The sequence below is a fragment of the Ostrinia furnacalis genome, unplaced genomic scaffold, assembly GCF_004193835.3.
Source record: "Ostrinia furnacalis isolate ACB-3 unplaced genomic scaffold, ASM419383v2 OfSCF2311, whole genome shotgun sequence".
In the NCBI taxonomy this organism is placed as follows: domain Eukaryota; kingdom Metazoa; phylum Arthropoda; class Insecta; order Lepidoptera; family Crambidae; genus Ostrinia; species Ostrinia furnacalis.
Genome location: NW_021132550.1, coordinates 1 through 22,134, shown reverse-complemented (window position 1 = coordinate 22,134; position 22,134 = coordinate 1). Strand labels below are relative to the sequence as shown.

The 22,134-nt window shown below is 37.6% G+C and overlaps 2 protein-coding genes across 2 annotated transcripts; one reads left to right on the top strand and one right to left on the bottom strand.

Annotated features, from left to right (window-relative positions):
• Nucleotides 1-1,306: 1,306 nt before the first annotated feature.
• Nucleotides 1,307-16,624, bottom strand: Ns3 (nucleostemin 3). Its single transcript, XM_028307695.1, has 10 exons — nucleotides 16,407-16,624; nucleotides 15,913-16,136; nucleotides 15,388-15,609; nucleotides 15,139-15,259; nucleotides 13,060-13,614; nucleotides 12,130-12,282; nucleotides 11,568-11,703; nucleotides 10,971-11,170; nucleotides 3,729-3,817; nucleotides 1,307-1,762 (listed from the first exon to the last, which is right to left on the bottom strand). The coding sequence occupies exons 1-10, from the start codon at nucleotides 16,500-16,502 to the stop codon at nucleotides 1,639-1,641; spliced, it is 1,920 nt and encodes a 639-aa protein (XP_028163496.1). The 5' UTR covers nucleotides 16,503-16,624; the 3' UTR covers nucleotides 1,307-1,638.
• Nucleotides 16,625-16,904: 280 nt separating this feature from the next.
• On the top strand, nucleotides 16,905-21,584 carry Tgs1 (Trimethylguanosine synthase 1). The gene is made up of 3 exons (XM_028307709.1): nucleotides 16,905-17,198; nucleotides 17,297-17,450; nucleotides 20,143-21,584. The coding sequence occupies exons 1-3, from the start codon at nucleotides 17,056-17,058 to the stop codon at nucleotides 21,556-21,558; spliced, it is 1,713 nt and encodes a 570-aa protein (XP_028163510.1). The 5' UTR covers nucleotides 16,905-17,055; the 3' UTR covers nucleotides 21,559-21,584.
• The last annotated feature ends 550 nt before the right edge of the window (nucleotides 21,585-22,134 follow it).

Genomic DNA, 22,134 nt, shown 5'->3' with positions numbered 1-22,134 from the left:
TGCGCTGCCCGCATCCAGGCTCTTCCCGCGACCTTTACCAGATCGTCGGTACACCTAGTAGGAGGAGGAGAAGGGATTACTGGGGTATGGTATCAAATTCAACACACACAACTATTAGGTAGGTTTGGGACAGACTGAAGTGGCCATAATTTTGTGCCACGCGACATGGGCGGACACGTATAGTGTGAGGTGATTCTAGTTTTCTAGGAATTATTGCGGATTTGTTAATATAATTTAGCAGTGATTATCGGGCGTGGTGGCGACCATACATTAGCCGCATTATGACTGCGTTTACAGCTATAATAATAACATTAAATACAAGTGAACTTACGGCCTGTCGATTACGACTTTCGGCGTAAAATCGACCACTTGTCTTAAATTAGCGTTGGGCGATAAATCAGGGGATTCAGGCCAACATTGCGCCATAAGAATTCCCGGCGTATTTGTGTAACTACGCGTTATGCATAAATCAGATTGATGGTATCGGCCGAAAAAATATTAAGAACCGCCCGCCAGTGATTTTGAGACTACGATGACTGATCGAAGTGGTTTTAGATGTAGCAGTCCTAACAAAATGTTATTTTAAAATTTTTGTTCTCACACTACTATTTGAGATTGTGTAGTTTTTGTAGAAAAAAATCAAATCAACAAATTAATACCAGTGTGGCTAGTGTAAAAAGAAGGAAATGTCTCTGAATGTTATTTTAATTTTGAAATGATATCCTTAAAAAAAACAACAAACAGTAGGTCAATTTAAAGACACACACAGTTAAAAAGTCTTCTAATTACATACATAACTATTTTGCATTCTACTAAAGAACTCTGAGGCCTGAGTAAGTTTACATCAAATGAGCGCGTTATAAAATGTATGAAAATTTTAGTTCTTGAAAGTTACCGCTAGGGGCGCTGGACAAAATCAAGTCCTGTTGTCTCCCCTAGCCAGGGGGGACAACAGGATTTCGAAATCCTGTTGGCTCCCCCAGGGGGGCCAACCAGGGGGGACAACAGGACTGCACCGACAACAGGATTTCGAAATCCTCTTGGCTCCCCCAGGGGGGCCAACCAGGGGGGACAACAGGACTGCACCAATCCGTCATACATAGAATGTGACTTTTTTACGCAATCGACATCGAATGCGTTTGACGTAAACTCACACTACGCCCCCTGGACTCTGTCCGAGTAGTAGGGGAATTATAAAAAATGTTTGCAAAAAAAAGACAATTACAGTATCTTCATACTACGGCCCCTGGACTCTGCCAGAGAAGCTAGGGGAATTGTAAAAAATGTTTGCAAAAAAGACAATTACTGTATCTCATAGACTTTTATTGAAGTCACCTTTAAAAACCTTAAATTCTATCTCACAGACTCACAATAGAATAAATGCGCTAACAAAGATATACACACGTTTAGTTTTATATCACATACTGTAATACCATCCAAAAATTACAATACACAAAAATACGTAGGCGATTCAAATTCACTGGTACAAATATAGGGTCCTATAATATTAGTAAACTTCTTTGTAAAATGCTGTTACATAGCTCAATTTTTCCCTATGGGATCAAGATCCAACTTTACAAATAAAACAGAACCTTATATTACGTATAATAAAGTTCACTTAATATTGCACATGTTAATTTAATGTTCGTCCAAATGATGGTAGACTCTCCTAAGTTTTTCCCTTTTGTTCTTGTTTGCGTGTTTTTTCTCGTGTTTCCAGGGTTTGCTCATTTGCGCTCCAGCCGGCTGCGCTCCGACAACGCTGGAAGAAGGGATCTTATTAGAAAGGTATAAGGTTCAATTTTAATGTTCATCATCATCATCATCATTTCAGCCATAGGACGTCCACTGCTGAACATAGGCCTCCCCCAATGCTTTCCATGTTGATCGATTGGTAGCGGCTTACGTCCAGCGCTTTTTTAATGTTATTTTTACTAAATTATAAAGTACTTAGTTTCTTTCAAAAGGAGTAAAAATAGTTTGGATTAAGTGCGTTTTTCAGGCATAATGTATTTTACCAGCTCAAAAATCTGAGGTAAGGGTTACCTTTTTGAGTAAAAAAAAATAACTGAACTAATGATACAATTTAAATGGTGATCCCATTTAAATAATAAGTCCTGTTATATAAAAAACCTGGGATCATATGTTTTTCTTTTGTAGTCGGTTAAAAATGACATCCACTATGGTTGAGGATTCCGGGTGAAGCTCGCTTCTACCTTCGGTCTGCATCTATATGTAGGCCAAGGGCTTCGTGAAAAAAAATCGTGCCAACTATAAGTAAGAGCGTCGCAAGTCACAACAATCTTGCAACTGTACTAACATTGTAAATTAAAGATAATCCTCAGAATTTTCCATTAGATGCAAGAAACTATCATATAAATCTATAATCCACATGCACGTTATAATACGGTCTCCCGGCAATTTTCACGATCGTTAACCCTCCAGCTCATAAAGAAGTTGGGACTTTATAAATTAACCGTTGGCGTGCTGCCAGGCGCACCGTTCCGTCGCCGCTATTTAGGGTTAAACTCCAATTGATAATATACTCTCAGTCTTTCATCTTAGCTCGTTACGAACGATATTTTCGTATGCACTTTTTTAACTCACGCATGCGATAAACACATAAAAAAAGACTTTTTTTTGTAATTTCAGTAATTATTGCTTTTGATATGTTTTGTAGACGAAACGGTCTTTAACGGTGTTTGTTTTAGCCGAAAATGTTTTTATAGCAGCGTTCAAAATGATCCCACTTATTTTTATATTTTCTTCAGTTAACATTCAGTGAAGTGTAATGGTGGCTAGCTTACGAAGATACGCGCATTCCAGCTGAATTTATTTTTACACGTATTACTGCCGATTTCCGTTGATACAACGTTAGCGTCCGATTTAGGGCGATATTTTAAAACGAAATGGAACATACTAACTCTTTCGATAACTGCTGGATAAACTAGGCTTGATTCGAAATAATATAGAATAAGTAAACAATTTATCTTTATAAAAATTATTTACTCTGTAAAACTATGTGCAGCGCTGGTCTTAATCAAGGATTGACCGAAGGATCCACTTTGGGATCTTGTCCCTTTCATGTAGTGTAGATCAAGATTATGTTGGCGGCACTTCGGTCTAGCGAATTTAACAAGTCGGGAGTATACTGAACACAAGTCTAGACCGGGTTTTAGGTAGCATTTGGGCGACCTTTAAGGATTAGTCACACTGTATGCGGTTTGCGGTCAAAGTTTCGTTTCGTTTCAGCCAAATGACGTCCACTGCTGGACAAAGGCCTCCCCCAAGGTTTTCCACAATGAACGGTCCTGCGCTGCCCGCATCTAGGCTCTTCCCGCGACCTTTACCAGATCGTCGGTCCACCTAGTAGGAGGCCTGCCCACGCTACGTCTTCCAGCCCGTGATCGCCACTCGAGAACTTTCCTGCCCCAACGGCCATCGTCTCTACGAGCTATGTGACCCGCCCACTGCCACTTGATTTTAGCAATTCTGCGAGCTATGTCGGTTACTTTGGTTCTCCTGCGGATCTCCTCATTTCTGATTCGATCACGCAGGGAAACTCCGAGCATAGCCCGCTCCATCGCCCTTTGGGTGACCTTGAGCGGTCAAAGTAATCATACATTATGAGGGCTGCTTTTACTTGATCGCAGACCGCATCCATGGTGGCAAATCCTTTACCCTACGCTCCACTTTGGGCTGGTGCGGACAACGTAAGTACAACTCACCCTAAGATAGGTTTTCCCTTGACATGTGCGGAACTTTTCTGCATGGCGAAGAATGTATTGTCGATCTCAGCCGATTTGTTCAGCCAGCCCTGTAACAAATATTAACTTTTTTTTTAATGTTGACATTAAGGTAAGTATTTATAACATTTTTTACAATGCCATGTCGCCACCGATCATAGGAAGATAGCAGGTAGCGGCAGGATGAAAAAAGGGAGATATGGGGCATGCCACAATTATTCCTTGGAGAAGGCTTATGTCTAGTTGATTGCTGAAGCGATTACGTATACTGGATGTATATTTCAAGTATCCTGTGGTACACTTTCACTAATCTTAGATTTTTTTATCAAGCCACGGTGAAAGCCAGAGGTTAACTAAGTCACCAATTTTAGCGTGATGTCTTCTGCCCTCCAAGAATATATATTTATTAAACATAAACAACCGCATACAGGAGGTGAACTAACATGACATGTTGTCTGACCGCATCGATGTCACATAACAGCCGTCGGAAACCCACAGACACGAATAAAATTTTCCATTGATGCCAGAACACCACGAACGTCGTTACTTTATTATATTTAGGATTCCGCATCCTGTAGATTGGTCCAATATTATCCATGTTCTATCTAATAAGCATTTGTTTTCTCTTTTCTGCATTTTTTATACTTAAAATGGCCTTATTTTGTACGTTACCGTTAACATTATTTTACCCTTTTTAGTTGAGTAGTCAACAAAAGGAGCCCTAAAACTACGTATGCGATTCCCTGCACAGATAGATGTTACACGTCTATCAACAGTGAAATTCGATTAAATCAAATGGAAGAAACTGGAGGCTTACAATAGCTTAACTCAGAATTCTTCTTCTTTTCGTGTCGACAACAAACTTACACAGTGTCAGCCCAGAACTCCGCCACAAGAGTGGCGTTGTCAGTAGCACTCATCAAATCTTCCTGAGTGCAGAACTCAGAGTTTAAACATGCTAACTGATCCTATACAACCTGTATGGATTAACAACATAATGATAGTTTAATCCATTGGTCTTTACCACAGATAACTTCTTTTTTTGAAATCTATACGGAATCCTACATAGAATGACCACGTGAGCCTTAAAATCAAATCAAAATCAAAATCAAAAATATTTATTCAGTTTAGAACACAAGTGGCACTTATGAACGTCAATAGAAAATAATAAAAAAAGAAAAGGTAGCCCTTATGGGGCACTTTACATTAGACATGCCACGAATATTCGGCTACTATTCGGTATTCGGCCTATTCGGCCACTTTGTTTGGTATTCGGTATTCGGCCGAATAATAGGTACTATTCGGCCGAATACCGAATACCAAATCATGGAAAAAAAAGATACATCATATTAATCAACATTTGTCTTTATTATCAAATTACAATACTTTAGTAAGTAAAATTAATCAGCGGTAAGTTGTGATGGATAAAAACAAGCTTTTCAGCATTTGACGGTAGCAAACGATTACGCTTTTCATCATACCAATACCAGCTTCAGAAAACAACCTCTCACTATACACGCTACTCCCGGGAGAAGAAAGATAAACTTTAGCAAATTTCGAGAGGTTTGGGTATTGTTTTTCATTAGCTGACCACCACTTGTAAGGATCAGCTTTCCGATCTAGTCGATTTGATTTCAAATAAAAATCCATCTCATTTGCCACAGTATTCTTCTCCACGTTCTCCTCATCATTACTATTTCGCATATTATCTTTAGCGACTTCCTCAAAGCAGTTCCAGAAACTGTCGTGTATTTCAAATGACTTATCATTTTCGTTCAAGTTTCTTCTCTTACGACGTGGAGAAGAATCGTCATCGGTACTACTAGACTCATCATTACAGCTTAGTTTCAGAGCTTCTAGAAGAATTTTTTGTCTTGCTCTTTCTGCTTGAACCAAACCTAGGAAACTTGTTTTGAAGCGTGGATCAAGAAAAGTAGCGACCAGATATTTGTTGTTTTCATCAAAACTAAATCGCTTTTCAAGCTCGGCTTGTAGTGAAGATCTCATTGTCACTAAATTTGGTACTCTGTCAGCCGTCTCTGCTTTTCCTAGATATTTTAATAAAGTAACTGCATGTGGAATCACTTCAGAGATGCAGGAGATACCTGAGCTGGTTATTTTTGTAATCTCTTCGAATGGTTTGAGAAGTTTGATACATTGTTCCATTAATTCCCATTGAGCATGTGTTAGATTATTTAATGTTTCATGATCTGTTATGTACAAGGAAACAGCTCGCTTTTGTTCCAATAATCGCTCCATTAAATAATATGTAGAATTCCACCGTGTGCTGACATCTTGCACTAGTTGGTGGTTAGGCAAGTTAAGTTCTTGTTGAATGGATTTAAGTTTCTGCTCTGCTAAACCTGAATGGTTAAAATGGGTAACAATTCGTCTAGCAGCAGCCACCATCTGTAGTACTTCAGGTTGAGATTTAAGCGATTCCTCTATAGCTCGTTGCAATGAATGAATAAAGCACCTGCCTGAATCGTATCCTGCATCTCGCACACCTTTTATCATATTAGCCCCACTATCGTGGACAAGTAAATGGATCTTGCTTTTAGGAATATTCCATATTTCTGTAATAGCATTAAGTTCTTTTGCAATATTGGTACCAGAATGTGAGCTAAGAAACGGATTCATAGCTAAAACGCCATGTTCCAGATTGAACTCTGGAGATATCCAGTGTGCAGTGAAGCTCAAAAAGCTCTCGTTATTATGCTGACATGTCCATATATCAGATGTCACTGATAATGCTGTTGCCTGCGAAATACTGGCTTCTATTTTAGACCAAATTCTGTTGTATATATCAGGAACAACTTTCTCGGTCATGTACGTTCGACCAGGTACTCTATAATGGGGCACAGCGGTTGCCATAAGCCTCTGAAATCCGACCCGTTCAACAAGTGATAATGGTTCGTTGTCTAAAGCAATCATTTCACCTATCAAGTAGTGATATTTTATTGATTTCGGATCATTAATGTCCCATAGCAATTTCCTTTCAGATGTTTCTTTTAGGGTTAGCTGACGGTCTCTTGATCTGGACGTTCCAGGTACTTCAGGTATCTTGCAATCGGTGGAAGTAGAAGTACCGCCCTTATTGCTGCCGCTGCCACTTGTCGAGGGTACATCAGTTAAAGTAGCGTACTGTTCTGCATGTTTGGATTTAAGATGGTTTTTTAAAGAAGTTGTAGCTGAAAATAAAAAAGAACTAAAATTAATTACAAGTAGCTAGCTAAGTTATGCACTAACATTTTCTATCCACTAAAAAAAACGAAACTTTACTTGAAGATTAATTATTTATTTATTTATTCACTAATAACGATTTATACACTTATTTTATTTCCCTTGTCTGCCTTTAAATTTAAATTTCCCTAACGTATTACAACTTTTTTTAACGGCGGTAATGCTTTTTAAAGTTTTTAATTCATATTTCATTCCTACAAATCATTCAATAGTTCATTCCTACAATAACAAATCGTGAAAAATGACGGGCAGGTCTCAAATCACGTTTTGTCAAATTAACTTTAAAAAAAAATAAAACCGACTTCAAATGCGTGAACACAAAAAAAACTTAAAATTAAAAATATTGCGTATAAAAAAGTTCATCCCCAATTTTCCACCCTTGGGGGTGAAATATTTTCATCAAATTCGCATGAAACCACCCTTTTGATAATACCTATTCAACAAAAAAATAATCGTTCAAATTGATTTATAATCGGCGGAGATATTGCGTATAAAAAAGTTCATCCCCAATTTTCCACCCTTGGGGGTTGTTTTTTCTATTATTAAATTTAAATGGGACCACCATTGAGGTATTACCTATACGCCGAAAAAAGATTTGTTCAAATCGGTTCATAATTGGCGGAGTTATCGCGTAACAAACATAGAAAAAAAAAACATACGGGTCGAATTGAGAACCTCCTCCTTTTTTGAAGTCGGTTGAAAACTCGAATAGGTACTGTTTTTTTTTGTGATGAGAAACGTCAAAACAAGATTCAGAAAATGGTCAGATATTGACGAATCATAAAACATAACGATTCCGCACGCAATGTAAACGGCCAATCGTCATGACGTATCGTGTTATTGACGAATCGTCAATGACATAGATATCGTGTGAACGAGTTATTAAATTAATTCAAGTTTTACTTACTTGCTTTCTTTCCTTCTCCACCTCTTGAAATCTTGCTACTACACAGCAAACAATTGGCCAGTCTATTATTTTCACTACAAATCTCATAATATTCCCATATGGCCGATTTTTTATTAATTGGTGACATTTTAATGAACAAACAATTGAAAAAGAACTAACGAACAAACTTTTCAGCAAAATCGTAACGTTTTGTTAAATTTGTAATTTATATTAATCTGACAATGCGTGCCGTCAGGCCTGGCTCACTCCGCGCGGTACATCCGATAATTACCTACAGCGAAGCGCCCCGCCGGCGGGTATTATATCAGTCGAGTGTCACGCGCTCGCCCGTCAGGACGCTGGCTTGCGTTTTAGTATGATTATAATTCTATGATCGAAGTATTATTTAAAAATGGACATAAAGAGAAAGAAATATTGTGCGGCGTTCGGGTGTTTAAATTCGAAGAGAAATTACCGGATTTATCTTTTTTTTTCGCTTCCCAAAGATGCTGAAAGGTATGTTGGCCATGTAGGTAATCAATAATAAAATTCTTAGGATAGTATAGGATTCTTTATTTTTCTGTAATAGTATGTTTAATTTATCTGTCTTATGTTAAAATAGGTAGGTATGAATGAAGACATTGTAATAGAACAAGTTTTTTTAATCCTAATTACGTATATTTGAAATGTTATTTTTACTTACCTACATACGTACCTCATTACAAATAAGTAGATTAATTATTTTTTCACTAGACAGCAACCCTAACAGCGTAAGAAGAGTTCAGAGGCACGCGATAGAAAGAGACAAAACTTGTAGGTGAATAAAATTGTAGGTACGTAGTGCTGTGCGAGCTGAATTCCACTGTATCGCGTCGTAGCAAGACTCGCATTTATTTAAATCGTCTTGCGGAGTAATCCTTCTGTACCTGTACTATTACTTATTCTGTGGTGCCGTGACGTGATTTACCCGCAATTGAATGAAACAGTCAAATAGCTTCACACCGCCCGCGCGCGGTGGAGACAGGTCGCAACCTGTCGTATCATTATTTACGCGCTCGACTAGCATGTACTTTGTGCCGAATATTCGGCCGCCGAATATTCGGCGCTTCGGCCGACAGCGTTGCCGAATATTCGGTATTCGGTATTCGGCTAAATCACTATTCGTGGCAACTGCACTTTACATGTCTCCTTATCTTTTGGGCCCTACCAGCGCTTCGAGACAAACATATGGCAAGTGCTGAGAAGAAACGCCGGAACAAACTCAGTCACCACTTATTGCCAGGAATTATCTAACGGTAAGAATAGTCAAATTTAAGTACATCAAATATGTGCAGACTGAACTGACCTCGCATCCTTGTCATCAATATAGTCTCGAACCTTGTAGTACCCTTTGGACATAAGGGTATTTTTATATGTATCTTAAATTTGTTTAGAAAGCACATACAAGCCAACTTTTTATATCAACGTATTTATATTCTGTTGTTATCGCCCACTCACACGGGATTCAACGATTCCCTCGGGATGGATGACAAACGACATTCGTCCGTTTGCGGGTCCGTTGTTTTGTTGGACGTAGGCGGCTTGGATTGGCTTGGTGTCACCACAATCCAAACAGTTATTTTGATCGGATAGATATATTGCACAACGAAATTAGAACTTTGAGGAAAATGGCGCATATTTTTAGATGGAAAAGAAAATACAAAACAAACAGGTGCGATTGTGGTCAAATACCTGCCTTGTCTAGCATAAAAAAAATTAAACATAGACAGTTAATTGTATATTCTATAATAAATTAAGCATTATGTATCCTTGATTTGAGATAAAATCAGAGACGATCGTTAGATATGGGCGGGTTCACAACCGAATAATTGTCCTATCCAGGGAAGACACCCTCTAGTGGCATTTTTTGGTAACTAACTGCACTAAGTAGTCACTAAACCGACTGATTGAGGTCAGTCTAGCTTCTTTAGGCATATGTTGCCTTTTCTCAAACTTCTTGTCCTCAATCATCTGGACCAAGGGCGCGGCACTCTAGTGGTATTTTCTTTCTAGAATTAACTAATAACTAAACTGACCTCAACCATCCTAGTTTCTCTAAGCGTAGGCTTCCTCTTCTCAGACCTCTTGTCCTCAATCACCTGGTCCAAAGGCTCGGGTTCGCATCCCGGCGGTAGCTTTGCTCAGCAGAGGCGCCCTCTAGTGGCGTCTTTTAGAAACTAACTGCCATAAATAGTGTCTAAACTTACCTCAACCATCCTAGCTTCTCTAGGCGTAGGCTTCCTCTTCTCAGACCGCTTGTCCTCAATCATCTGGTCTAAGGGCTCGGGTTCGCAGCCCGGCGGTAGCTCAGCCCAGCGGAAGCGCCCTTTCTAGAAACTATAGCAACTAAACTCACCTCAACAATTCTAGCTTCTCTAAGCGTTTTAATCTTCTCAGATCTATTGTCCTAATCATCTGGTCTAAGGGTGCTGGGACTCATCAGAGAGGTAATTTTGCTTTTCGGTAGCGCCCTCTAGTGGCATATTTTAGAAACTAACTGCCATAAATAGTGTCTAAACTCACCTCAACCATCCTAGCTTCTCTAGGCGTAGGCTTCCTCTTCTCAGACCGCTTGTCCTCAATCATCTGGTGCAAGGGCTCGGGTTCGCATCCCGGCGGTAGCTAGTGGAGGCGCCTTCTAGAGGCATATTCTAGGAACTAAATGGCTATTTAGTGGCTATTTTAGGGGCTATTTTAATGGCTACTAAACTTACCTCAACCATCCTAGCTTCTCTAGGCGTAGGCTTCCTCTTCTCAGACCGCTTGTCCTCAATCATCTGGTCTAAGGGCTCGGGTTCGCATCCCGGCGGTAGCTCGGCCCAGCGGAGGCGCCCTCTAGTGACATGTTTTAGAACCTAACTACACTAAATAGCCTCTAAACTGACCTCAACCATCCTAGCTTCTCTAGGCGTAGGCTTCCTCTTCTCAGACCGCTTGTCCTCAATCATCTGGTCTAAGGGCTCGGGTTCGCATCCCGGCGGTAGCTCAGCCCAGCGGAGGCGCCCTCTAGTGACATGTTTTAGAACCTAACTACACTAAATAGCCTCTAAACTGACCTCAACCATCCTAGCTTCTCTAGGCGTAGGCTTCCTCTTCTCAGACCGCTTGTCCTCAATCATCTGGTCTAAGGGTTCGGGTTCGCATCCCGGCGGTAGCTCGGCCCAGCGGAGGCGTCCATTGGCGGCGTCCTTGAGAAGTAGACGAGCGGACCGCGATTGGTCCGGCTGGCCCGCGGCGGTCATGAAGCCTCGGTTGTCTGGGAATTTTATAAATATTGTTGGTAAAAAAATGTGTCATTTATCTGCTCAAAGATTTTTCTTTGATATTTAATCAATAATAATAAATATCCTTGGACATTTTACACTTCGCCTCTAGTTCCAAACTAAGCAAAGCTTGTACTATGGGTACTAGATTGAATAGAAGAATAGTATTTCGCACAAAAGGATTTTTTCGCCAAGGTTTAAAAAATATATACCCTTTGTCGTCAACAATAAGGTGTAATTCAGCTCTCCTCAGAGTTGAGCGCCGTTCCATAAGGATCCATACCGAAATCTATTGCAAGCGAATTTCACTCTTATAGCTCGTAAGCGATACTGGATCGGCACGCAAGGGCTGAATTTTGGGGTTCAATTTAGGATACTTGTAGTACTCACAAGCATGCGCAGTAAGTATTTGTTTGTAGTCCAGAGTGTCAGTGGCTTGAGGTAACAGTAGTCCATACTTCTGCTCGAAGGTGTGTCTGCTCACTAACTGGCAGAGACGGGCCATAGCCGCGTCATGGGACCGCATCTAAGAAGATACAAATTTTTGGTTTATTATTATTTCTTTCCTAGTAACCTGGAGTAGATTCACCACAATAGCACATCGGTCGACGAGGATCGAAAAACCTTGAGTGGAATTAGCTGAACGTGAGGTCACATAAATAAAACGCGCCCATTCATTACTAATGTTTATGGGTTCTTAAAAAACTGTGTAAGAAACAAGGCGTACGATGTGTTAAGGCCGCGGTGTCACTGCGTCGTCTCTACGTAATATCTGTGGCAGGCACGCGATATGGCGAAATCTTTGCCATACGCAACGCATCTTGTGTTTTAGCTCTAAAAGCTTGAAGTTTTTATCAAATAAAAGTGCCCACTGGATGACAATTAAAGATCATACAAATGTGAGAAATTAAAAATAATACATGTTAGTTTAGAAAATCTGATCTGGTTTTACCTGATCTATAGAAAGCACGGCAGTCAGCATCAGGTCGGGAGCGACGGCATACGCGGGCAACACGAGGCCAGGACAGTCCAGCAACTCGATGTCTTCATCCAGGATCAAAGACTGGATGTGTCTGGTGTGTCCCGGCATGGCACTGACGCTCACCTGTAGGAAAATAAGAATATTGATTTATTTATTTAATTTGTGGTACCAGGAAAATCAAATTGTAACCCCCCGTTGGATATCGAGAGGGGGCGAATATTTAATTATTTAATATCTTGTTATGTTACCACTTTCTAAGAAATAAATGTTTTTGATTTGATTTGATTTGATTTGATTTGGCGAATTAGGGAGAAATGTGCGAACATCAGGCCTACCCAACCCATCTGGCCAGTGTGGGGAGTGTAGGACAAAATCTCAATTCTGCTTTTGAAAAATAAGAGAGGGAAACCTCCTGTAGTGGAGACTAAACGTCTGATATATTTCGAGAAAGACTTAGGGCCTTGCCACACTGGCGGATTGCAAGCGGAGCGCGGCGGCACGGCGGGCACGCCGCGGTCGCCTAAACGCTTGCAATCCGCCAGTGTGGCAAGGCCCTTACTAGATAGGTTCATTCTGCTATCTCGTGAGCTATAGAGGCCTATTCAGACCTAAGCGGTATTCGCTACCGTCTGCGGCAGAGAAAACGCTCTAGCCGCGGTACTTGATACTAAATACCTGAGCGAAACCCGCGCGGTATGTACCTCTACCCACAGCGGCAGCGAATATCGCTCAGGTTTGAATAGGCCTTAATACTACAGGCAAACATATTTTATCAATACCAGACTAATTATATTGCATTTAAAAAGGAATTCATACATAAGACAAGATTTCAACATCAAACAACACCATCATAAAATGATCATGAAAAATCTATTTTTAACTTTTTATAACAAAACCTACCTTCTTCGTCTTCATCAAAACATTGACAGTACTAGATTTCCCCACATTGGGGTATCCAATCATCCCCACTGACAGTCTAGGCGGATTCTTAAGAGCTCCCACATTCTGGTTCTTCAACATTTCTAACAGCATATCTCTGTCAAAAATTTCATATGAATTTTTCACTGTTTCTCTTTCTTTTGAAGAGTCAGGGGTTTCATCAACAATTTTAGGTTCTTTATTACTAGGGTAGGAGTCAATTGGTTTGCCTAATCGTAAGTTTTCAACGACTTTGTCCAACACCTCTTGTATTTTGTCTAATCTGTCTGATGTATTTGAGACTGCTGTGTCCAGTTCTCCGAGTTGTCTTTTAAACAACTTTATGTCTTCTTCTGTGCTGTTTAGAGCTTCTTCTTCTAAATCACTCTGGGTTATACCATTTATAGAGTCAGCTGACTCTGTGTCTGAGCCATCTATTTCATATGTTTGACTTTTTTTGGAAGAACTATCACTGGCTTCGGATATTTTACGTTCATTTGTGTGCTTAGCTGCAGAGAAGAATGCAATAGTGATGTTCTGGAAGATAAAGAGTTCATTTAGTAAAGAAATAATAGATTTGTATTCACAATAAAAAACTTTTAGAAGATACTTTTTAACACTATTAAAGCATGCAGTATAATCATATTTGGTAAGAGAATTTCAACAGTAATTTAATTCAGTTTTTAAGAAAAAAGAAGGTTCAGATTATGGAAAATACATACTTGAGGCGTCTAGTTTCAAATCCCGCTAAAACGATTTTGATAAGATTTCGAGAAATTGAAAAAAACCGCTTATCCATATAGCTTTGGCCTTAGGCAAAAAAATATATGATACGAATTATTATTGTCATCTTGCAAAACTAACAGTAATTCCTATTCACCTTTAAATTAAATATAATTTGAATTATAATGAAAACTATTTTCATTTTGGCGTACTTTGTTACGAACATTCCGTTTTAATGGGATTTGAAACGGACATGTTGTATTTTAGCGGGATTTGATAAGAACAAATTTTAATGCATGAATGGCGTTCTACAATAAAGTCTAATATTAAATAACCCAAAAAATGATAAAATAAATAATTGTCCGTATAATTTGTCCATTCTATAATATTCAAAGCTATTGCACTTATTGGTTAGGTTATTAGATTAATCAAGTTTTATCGGGTTATTAAAAAAAAAAACAATTAAATTACAGCATGTAAATAAGAAACTTTTATAAATTATTTTCTCAATCTCGTCTTTGCCTTTTTATAACATAATATTTATTCCTAGACATCTGGACATCAGGTGATCCATCTGCTCGTTTGCCTCCTGTCACATAAAAAAAAACATCCCACGATATTTATTTATTTACTTCACTGACTGACTGTACAGGGATATAAACATACACATTACACACATACATACCTACCTACTCTCGAAACACATTACCCTCCTGCACTCGGGTAAAAAGTAACATACCTTTATAATTAAATTCGTCTAAAGGCATTGAGCTAGTGAAGTTTCTATAATCCCAGTAGTGATCACCAACACTTAATAGTAACAATAACCAACGACAGCTAAATGGTTAATTTTGCATAACACCATCAAAGCTGTTTCAAAAGTAGTTTTTTAACAAATTTCTCTTTCCGTTTCTGGCGATCCTTGGTGCGTTTCCAGGCTATTTCATTACATGGTTTCTTTCTTGCGTCTTTAGGGTTACATTTTTCCACGAACTGAGACAAATCTTCCATTATTTTGGATCAAAAACAATAAAAAACCGCAGCAACCTTAAGCATGTTATGAAAAAATCTCCATACTGATTTCGCAGTCACGTGACCAAAATACCGTGCTGCCATTGGTCAATCAACTTTTAGAGGGTTTTGAAAGAAACGGACGGCGTTTTAGCGGAGTTTGTAACACAAACCAAATTTTAAGTGCTAGTTTAGTAGTCTTTTAGTGAATTTTGATCGAAAATGATTGAACAGTATGATGAGAAAATTGCAGTAACGTCATTTAGAGATATAAACAGAAATTCGTTGCAGGAGCGTTTTAGCGGGTTTTGAAACTAGACGACTCACTTCTTTATTGAAATATTCAGCCCAACACTTCCGTTCGTATTCAGCTGTCAAATCAGCCTTGTTCAATAATAAGATGAATTTGCACTTTTGCTCTATAGCATATTGCTCTAAATCTTTACACCTGAAAACATAATAAAAAATATGATACAATGTTGAAACAGTATTATTACACTCAATCAGTAAATACATGAAACTAGATTTCAGATACAATAATTCTTCTCTATGATGTGTCTAAAATAAATTAATCACCTGAACAGTAATGGATTCCTAGCATCTAAAAGGATCAAAACAATGTCTGCTTTCTCTAAAGTCCTCCACAATTGTTTCCAGAATTCAATATTCCGTTCATATGGAGTCAATGCTGCGCCCAGCTTAGCTTGTAAATCATTTAGGTGGCGACGCCAGTCAAGGAACGATTCTCTCTCACGTTCTATCTGTTGCTCAGCTGATATTCCTGGAGTCCATGGTGGTCTGGATATAAAATACACAATATGAGACTTATTTATAAGTAGAATAAAATAGATAGCTAAATATTGTTGTCAATAATACAGCAATACCACATAATTCTTATTAAGCGGTGTGCCATTTTAGACTAGATTTCTTTATAGTTTAAGGCTGAGTTGTGTCACCTTGAACCGTAACTATAAGAGTGTTGACGAATGTTATAGTTGAAGTAAAATGATGCAACCCAGGTAAGTGTACAACTTCAAATGTTTTCTAGATTAACACAGTATAGTTAGCTCCATCAGCAATGTTATGTGAAGTTAAACATACCTCCTTGGTACAGTTAGTGGTTCGTCAAAATTAGGCTGAGAAGTCACTGGTTCCACCGCACTGGGCACAGATTTGACGTATTTCAAGTTCATCTTCTCAGCGGTAAACTCTCTTTGTGCGAGTTCTGCGGTTGACAGGAACTCTTGGAGGGAAGACTCTGCAGTGACAGATTGAAGGTTGAGGCGACCCCAGTCATAGCCGTCATTTACTTCTGTAGTATGAAGCTGAAATTGAAAAAAAAATAGTAGGAAAAGAGTTTGTTTAATATTAATTTATTAATTATAACAATGATTTAATGAAAGATAAATATGTACAGGATAATTTTTCTTATTAGATTTTTGATGTTAGGGGTTGGTTTGTTATTGATCAGAATTACAAGAACAAACGATTTTGAAAGATGCTCTCTAGAGCATTTAATGCTTATTTATAGGCAATTTCAGAATACTGCTGTATGGTAAATGTGAGGATTGATGGGTTTATTGATAAAACATTACCATTGTGTTGTCTTCCACATGTTTTCGATGTCGATTCTTGGAAAACCGGTCTTTGATAAGCGCTCGGCCAAGGGAATCTTTATTTTTCTTGCCCATTTTTACGTGAAATCGTGAAGACTACTATAAACAAGGGTATTCTTAATTACTTGTAGAAATAGGAAATAAACTGAAATAAACGTGCACACCACAAATTCGCAAACAACCCGTCACAAACACATGTTTTTAGACGTCAAGTTTGACAAATTAATTTCGGTCCGAAATAGCTAAAGTAGGAAAATAAAAAAACATATTTCTCTCAACTATTCATGGAAATAATTTTAAAAGGGAAAGAAAAAGAGAATGAACTTTATTCAAAAAGAAAAATCGAATTAAACAATAAATCGGTTGATTTATATAGCATTTTGATAATTTTTTCAATAAAGTTTTATAATACGTTTCTTTACACTCAGAAAAAATCGTCCTAACAAAGTTTTTTAACGTGATCGTGTTTCAAGTGTTATGCATAACGGAACGCTAATATCAACTCGCCCAGCAAAGTTGAATCTTCGATTTTTTGCAAATCTCTAAAATTATGTTTTAATTCAGCTGAAAAAGTTACAGTTTTACTATATTTTTATTCCACACGTTCAGTTGTAATTCCTAGTTCCTCATGATGTCTGAATATTACGATCGTTATCATAGATGGGAACCACTTGCAGAATTTCATTTCAGGGTCAGTTCTGATGATGAGAGTGATGAAGAACTCGATGATGATAAATATTTTTATTGTTTATGCAGCAGGACATTCATCAGGTAAGCTTAATCAGAGTTATGTGTCAGAAAAACATGAAAACTTGAGACAGTGAACATGGTTCAAGAAAAGCATGGTGTTTATTATTTTTTCTGTGTAGGGATGCTGTGAAAACATATTATGTTGATAAAGAGAAAGAGGAGGATAGCGAGAGTGATGTGGAGGTTCTGCGTGACTCCCAGTCCCAAGAATGGGAGGACCAGTCTCATGTTCACTTTTCTGTGGACACCTCTTACAAAACCAATAGATGTGAGGTAAGAAATTGAGGTTGTTTTTTTGTTTACTTATTGATTAGTACTGGTTTACACTAAGGAAATGCAAGTGAAACCCTCAAAGAAAGTAGTAGATACTGTAGTATGTTTAAGAATTAACTCAAATTGCTAGTACCTAGCAAAAAATGTTGTTAATTATATTTTTTAACCCTAGAGTGCTCGCGCTATGAGCATTTTGCCGCCCTCTGCAAAAAAATCGAGTTATTTTCTACACGATGCGTTTGTTAAACTCAAGCGTTTCAGTAGCTGCCTCCCCATACTTCACCTCTATGTATTAGAAATTAGAAGAAATTTAGTGCGCAGGTGACCGCAATAGAGAACGATTGTTGAACGTATGTCACGTTTTGCGGCAAATTGCTCACTGCGCGACTACTGACGTAAGTAAAATTTGTGTGTCTGGTTTTTAGTGTAGTTGGAAGATTATTAGTTTTCATTGCGTATAATGTTGTTTTGACATTAATGACGTCATAACATTGATAATGAGGATCAGTACTGTTGTAGAAAATTCAATAAAACTAGTATCTACGTTAATCTTTAAGACATAAGAAAGATATATCTTTTTGAATTATCCAAATCGGACCATTACTTACGAAGATATTAAGTAATAAACATAGGCCGTTTTTGCCGCTAAAAGTCAACGTACGCAAGGCCGCGTGACGTCATTATATCCGAATCGAGCGCAGCCGGCGTACTAATGGGATGGAAAATATTTTTTTCCGGCTAAACTATCAGTTTTAGAAAAAAACTTTTAATAACATTTATTCTTCAAAATAAAGTAACCTATCGACCAGTAATTTTTAAAAATAAAAATTGTGAAAAATANTATACCTTATTGTTAGAAGTAAATAAATTAATACTTATACATTTTTATATTTTACTTGGAAGAAGATATGACTCTAACAACACTTATGTACACTTTATTTGAATAAATCGCCAAATATACCACCGCGGAGACCCCAATCGCGTCTCTGCGTGCCATTGAATCGTATGAGCGTATGGATTTTTTGCGTTATTTTTCACAATTTCCATTTTTAAAAATTACCTATCGATAGCTTACTTTATTCAGATGAATAAATGTCATTACAAGTTTTTCTCTAAAACTGATAATTTGGCTAGAAAAAAATATTTTCTATCCACGCAGTACGCCGGCAGCGTTCGGATCGGATATAATGACGTCATCGTCCCCGCGCCGGGCGGTCAGTGAACTTTTTTAGTAATTTGGCCATAACTTCGTCAATTTTTGTCGTAGAACAAAAATTTTTGCACTGTGTATTAAGGATTTCTTAGCCCTATAAATCTGCATTCACAGCTAAAAATCGAAATGATCCTCATTACTATTAGTGCTTAATTTATTTCATGTCGTTTTCAGTAAAATTCACGTAAAATACAAAAAATTAAAAAACAAGGAAGATGTCGGATTTCGAAGAAGCTGGTGCACTAAAATTAGTGGAAAATGTTTACTTAAGTTATAAAGAAAGTAAACATAGTCATTACAATACTGTTATAGAACAATCAGCGGCAGAATCTGTAGATGATGTGCCAAGGGTGCAATAGTTGTGCAAATTTACTGTGCAACGCACATTAAATGCACATGTGACAGGCCTGTTTTGTTGAAGCACATGTCATATGTAAGGAAAACCTTTAAGTGCGCTAGTAAGTTTAATATTTGATGATGTATGTAGGTAAAAACAATAGTGTTTCTAAGATTTTATTTTATTATTTTTTTCTTTAAATTTTAACCACAAATCTTTAATAAACGTTATTTTCTAATAGTGTATGCTTTATTCTATCATTTTTAACTGATTTTCATATTTTTAAACTGTTATTTGACCCACAACCGGACTTTAAGTTTGGGCGGCAAAATGCTCATACGCGAGCACTCACGTTTCACGGAAAGGCGCGACTACTCTAGGGTTAAACAAGTTTTGAAAGGTTGCATACTGTAAAAGTAATAGATAAATACTTTTACAGGATAGGTTTACAATTTTTACTAATAATATAATAAAAATATATAATTTTCAAAATATGCTGTGGTTTCCCAGTGTTGTGAAACATTGACTGCCTACTGTAAGGTAGGTTTTAAATATCTGATGTATTCAGTGGTGTCCAACAAAAAAAAATTACTTACATTTAATGTAAGTTAATTTTTTTTTAACATTACATACAGGTTGTCCCAGAATGGGTGAATCAAAGTGCTATGGAAGGTACCTTGACCTCTGACCTACCTCTAAAAAGTATGAAAAAATATTTAATGCACATTTATTTATTTGGTTGAAATTCTATAGTTTTCTTAAGTTTACTCCTTTAATTAAATTTTGGTTTATTTGCATCTTTTTTGTACTAATAAATAAATAATAATAAAATTGTAGGTGATTGTTTGGTCAGACTAAAAAACTTTTTAAAATAATGATAGACTTGGAGATTAGACACTTTTGTTTTTAATTACTAGATGTCCATGTTCATTATATCTGAGCTACTCTTGAAAAATTAGAATAACCTCTGGGTCAAGCTACCTTCCATAAGGGGGCGTCCATTAATTACGTGAGACAAATTTGGCGATTTTCCAGCCCCGCTCCCCCCCCTAAACATCTCACGTAATTAATGGACGCCCCCTAATAGTTTGTGGGACACTGAGTAGAATAAATGCAAATAAATTATTTTTATGCAATTTCAGAAAGATGAAGGTGCTAGTTGCTATTGCAGTGCATCTCACACTGACAATTATTGTTCCACTGATGAACATGATCCGGCTCAGATGCATGGCACGGCCTCTCACGCTTTACAGCCTAGCGACAGTGGAGCCGATCTCACGTATCAAGACTATCACTCAGACTACACAAACAATGACAGATTAGAGCAAATGGATCAAGATTTACCAGCACCAAACCTTGCTGATTTCGATGAAAATTACTTATCAGAAGACACATGGGAAAAATTCTGGGCAATCAATGGAGAACGACTCATTTGGGCATCATGGATCAAAAAGTACAGTGACTACATAAATCCTGCATATTTAGGCGATAACAACGAACTTGTTTTGGACGACAATAGTATTCCGAAACAACACTCAGCTGATCAAATATACAACATTGAAAACAGTGATGCCAACGAAAAAACAGAAGATGTTGATGAGAGTATGAGAGAACGAAAATTCTCTTATGACTCCAAAGTTAATCCATATAAAAAGAGTAATAAATCACAAAATGCTTCAGATAAAACTAGTTCTGATAATAAGGATGATACATGGTTGCCATTGGCTCGAAAAAGGTCATGTTCTGAACATGACAGGATATTGAGCCCTAGAACAATTCTCACAGATTCTATGACAAATGTTACAAAAATCACTCTTTCTAGCTATGATGTGACTTCAAGTCATGTGACATCAGAATCAACACCTACAGATGACTATAGCATGTCATCTTCCACTTCTGATGATCAGTCTAATGATCAAACTAGGATTGCTAATATAGATGAAAATCTAGATCAGGCACCGTCTGAAGAATTGGACACTGAGCAATATTGGCAACTTTTGTGGAAGAAACATTTCGGAGATCAATATGCTTTACACTATGCAAACTATATTGAAAGTCACAATGTAAAAGAGAGGCAAACACAAGCTGATCTTCCCACAATCAGTGTGGTAAGTGTACCTGAAGTGACAGAAAAAGTTGAAGAAAAACCTCTTGAAATTGAATGTGAGAACAGTGAGGGAAACTCCCAAGAGATGCCAACAGTAATAGAAGTTCAAACCAAAGTAGAGAACATTAAGTTGGATGATAAACCAACGAAGCCTAGGAGAAAGAATAAGAAAAATAGTAACAGAATACTTGGTTCCGTAGGAGTGTTACTACAGAATTTGTTAAAAGAGGAGCAGAAGAAAAGTGAAACAAATATGAGTAGTGAAATGGTTGACGCTGGCGATACAACCACAGAAAAGACTGAAATGGAACCAGTAGATGTCCCGGAGACAACAATTACAATGGATACGCAGTCGTCTTTGAACACTTCAAACTTTTTGTCGTATGATTATGACGATGGAGATGACGAACCGCCTGAGGAAGTGAGAACAATATCTTTGAAAAGAAGGTAAGTCTTTGCACATATTATTTTTTTAGTTGTAAGTTTCAGCTAATGATAAAAGTACTTATGAATTGAAATCACGGAAGGCCATTTTCCCCTTTTCGACGTTTCCATAGATAAATAAAGAAGGATAGATTTCTAACGTTCATACTTTATCCTTATTTTATCTATGGACATGCCTTCTTCATAGCGCGAAAATTTGTTTGTCTAACGTTTTTTATTGTATGTTTTTTGCCCCATGACATGATGCTGTAGCAGGACTTCCTGAACCATTTATTTTACCTTTGTAACAGGTTGTTGTAAAAAGTTATTTATTTTTTGGCTTCTCCCAGTTCCCATATTTATTATTAAGGCCCCAGGATAGATTGATAATAACAATTGCAGTGTTGCAAAAACAAAAACAATTTTTTTTTTTTGTTGAAGACAAAAACAATTACACATAATGAAAATTCTAAAAGTCATCGAAATAATTATAATCCATGTTTGCAATAATTTAACGAAGGAGATCACTTTTCAACGGGTAATTTTCGGGTTATTTCATTATAGTCCTGCCTTCGGGGACTGGTCAAGAAAAGATATACCTGAC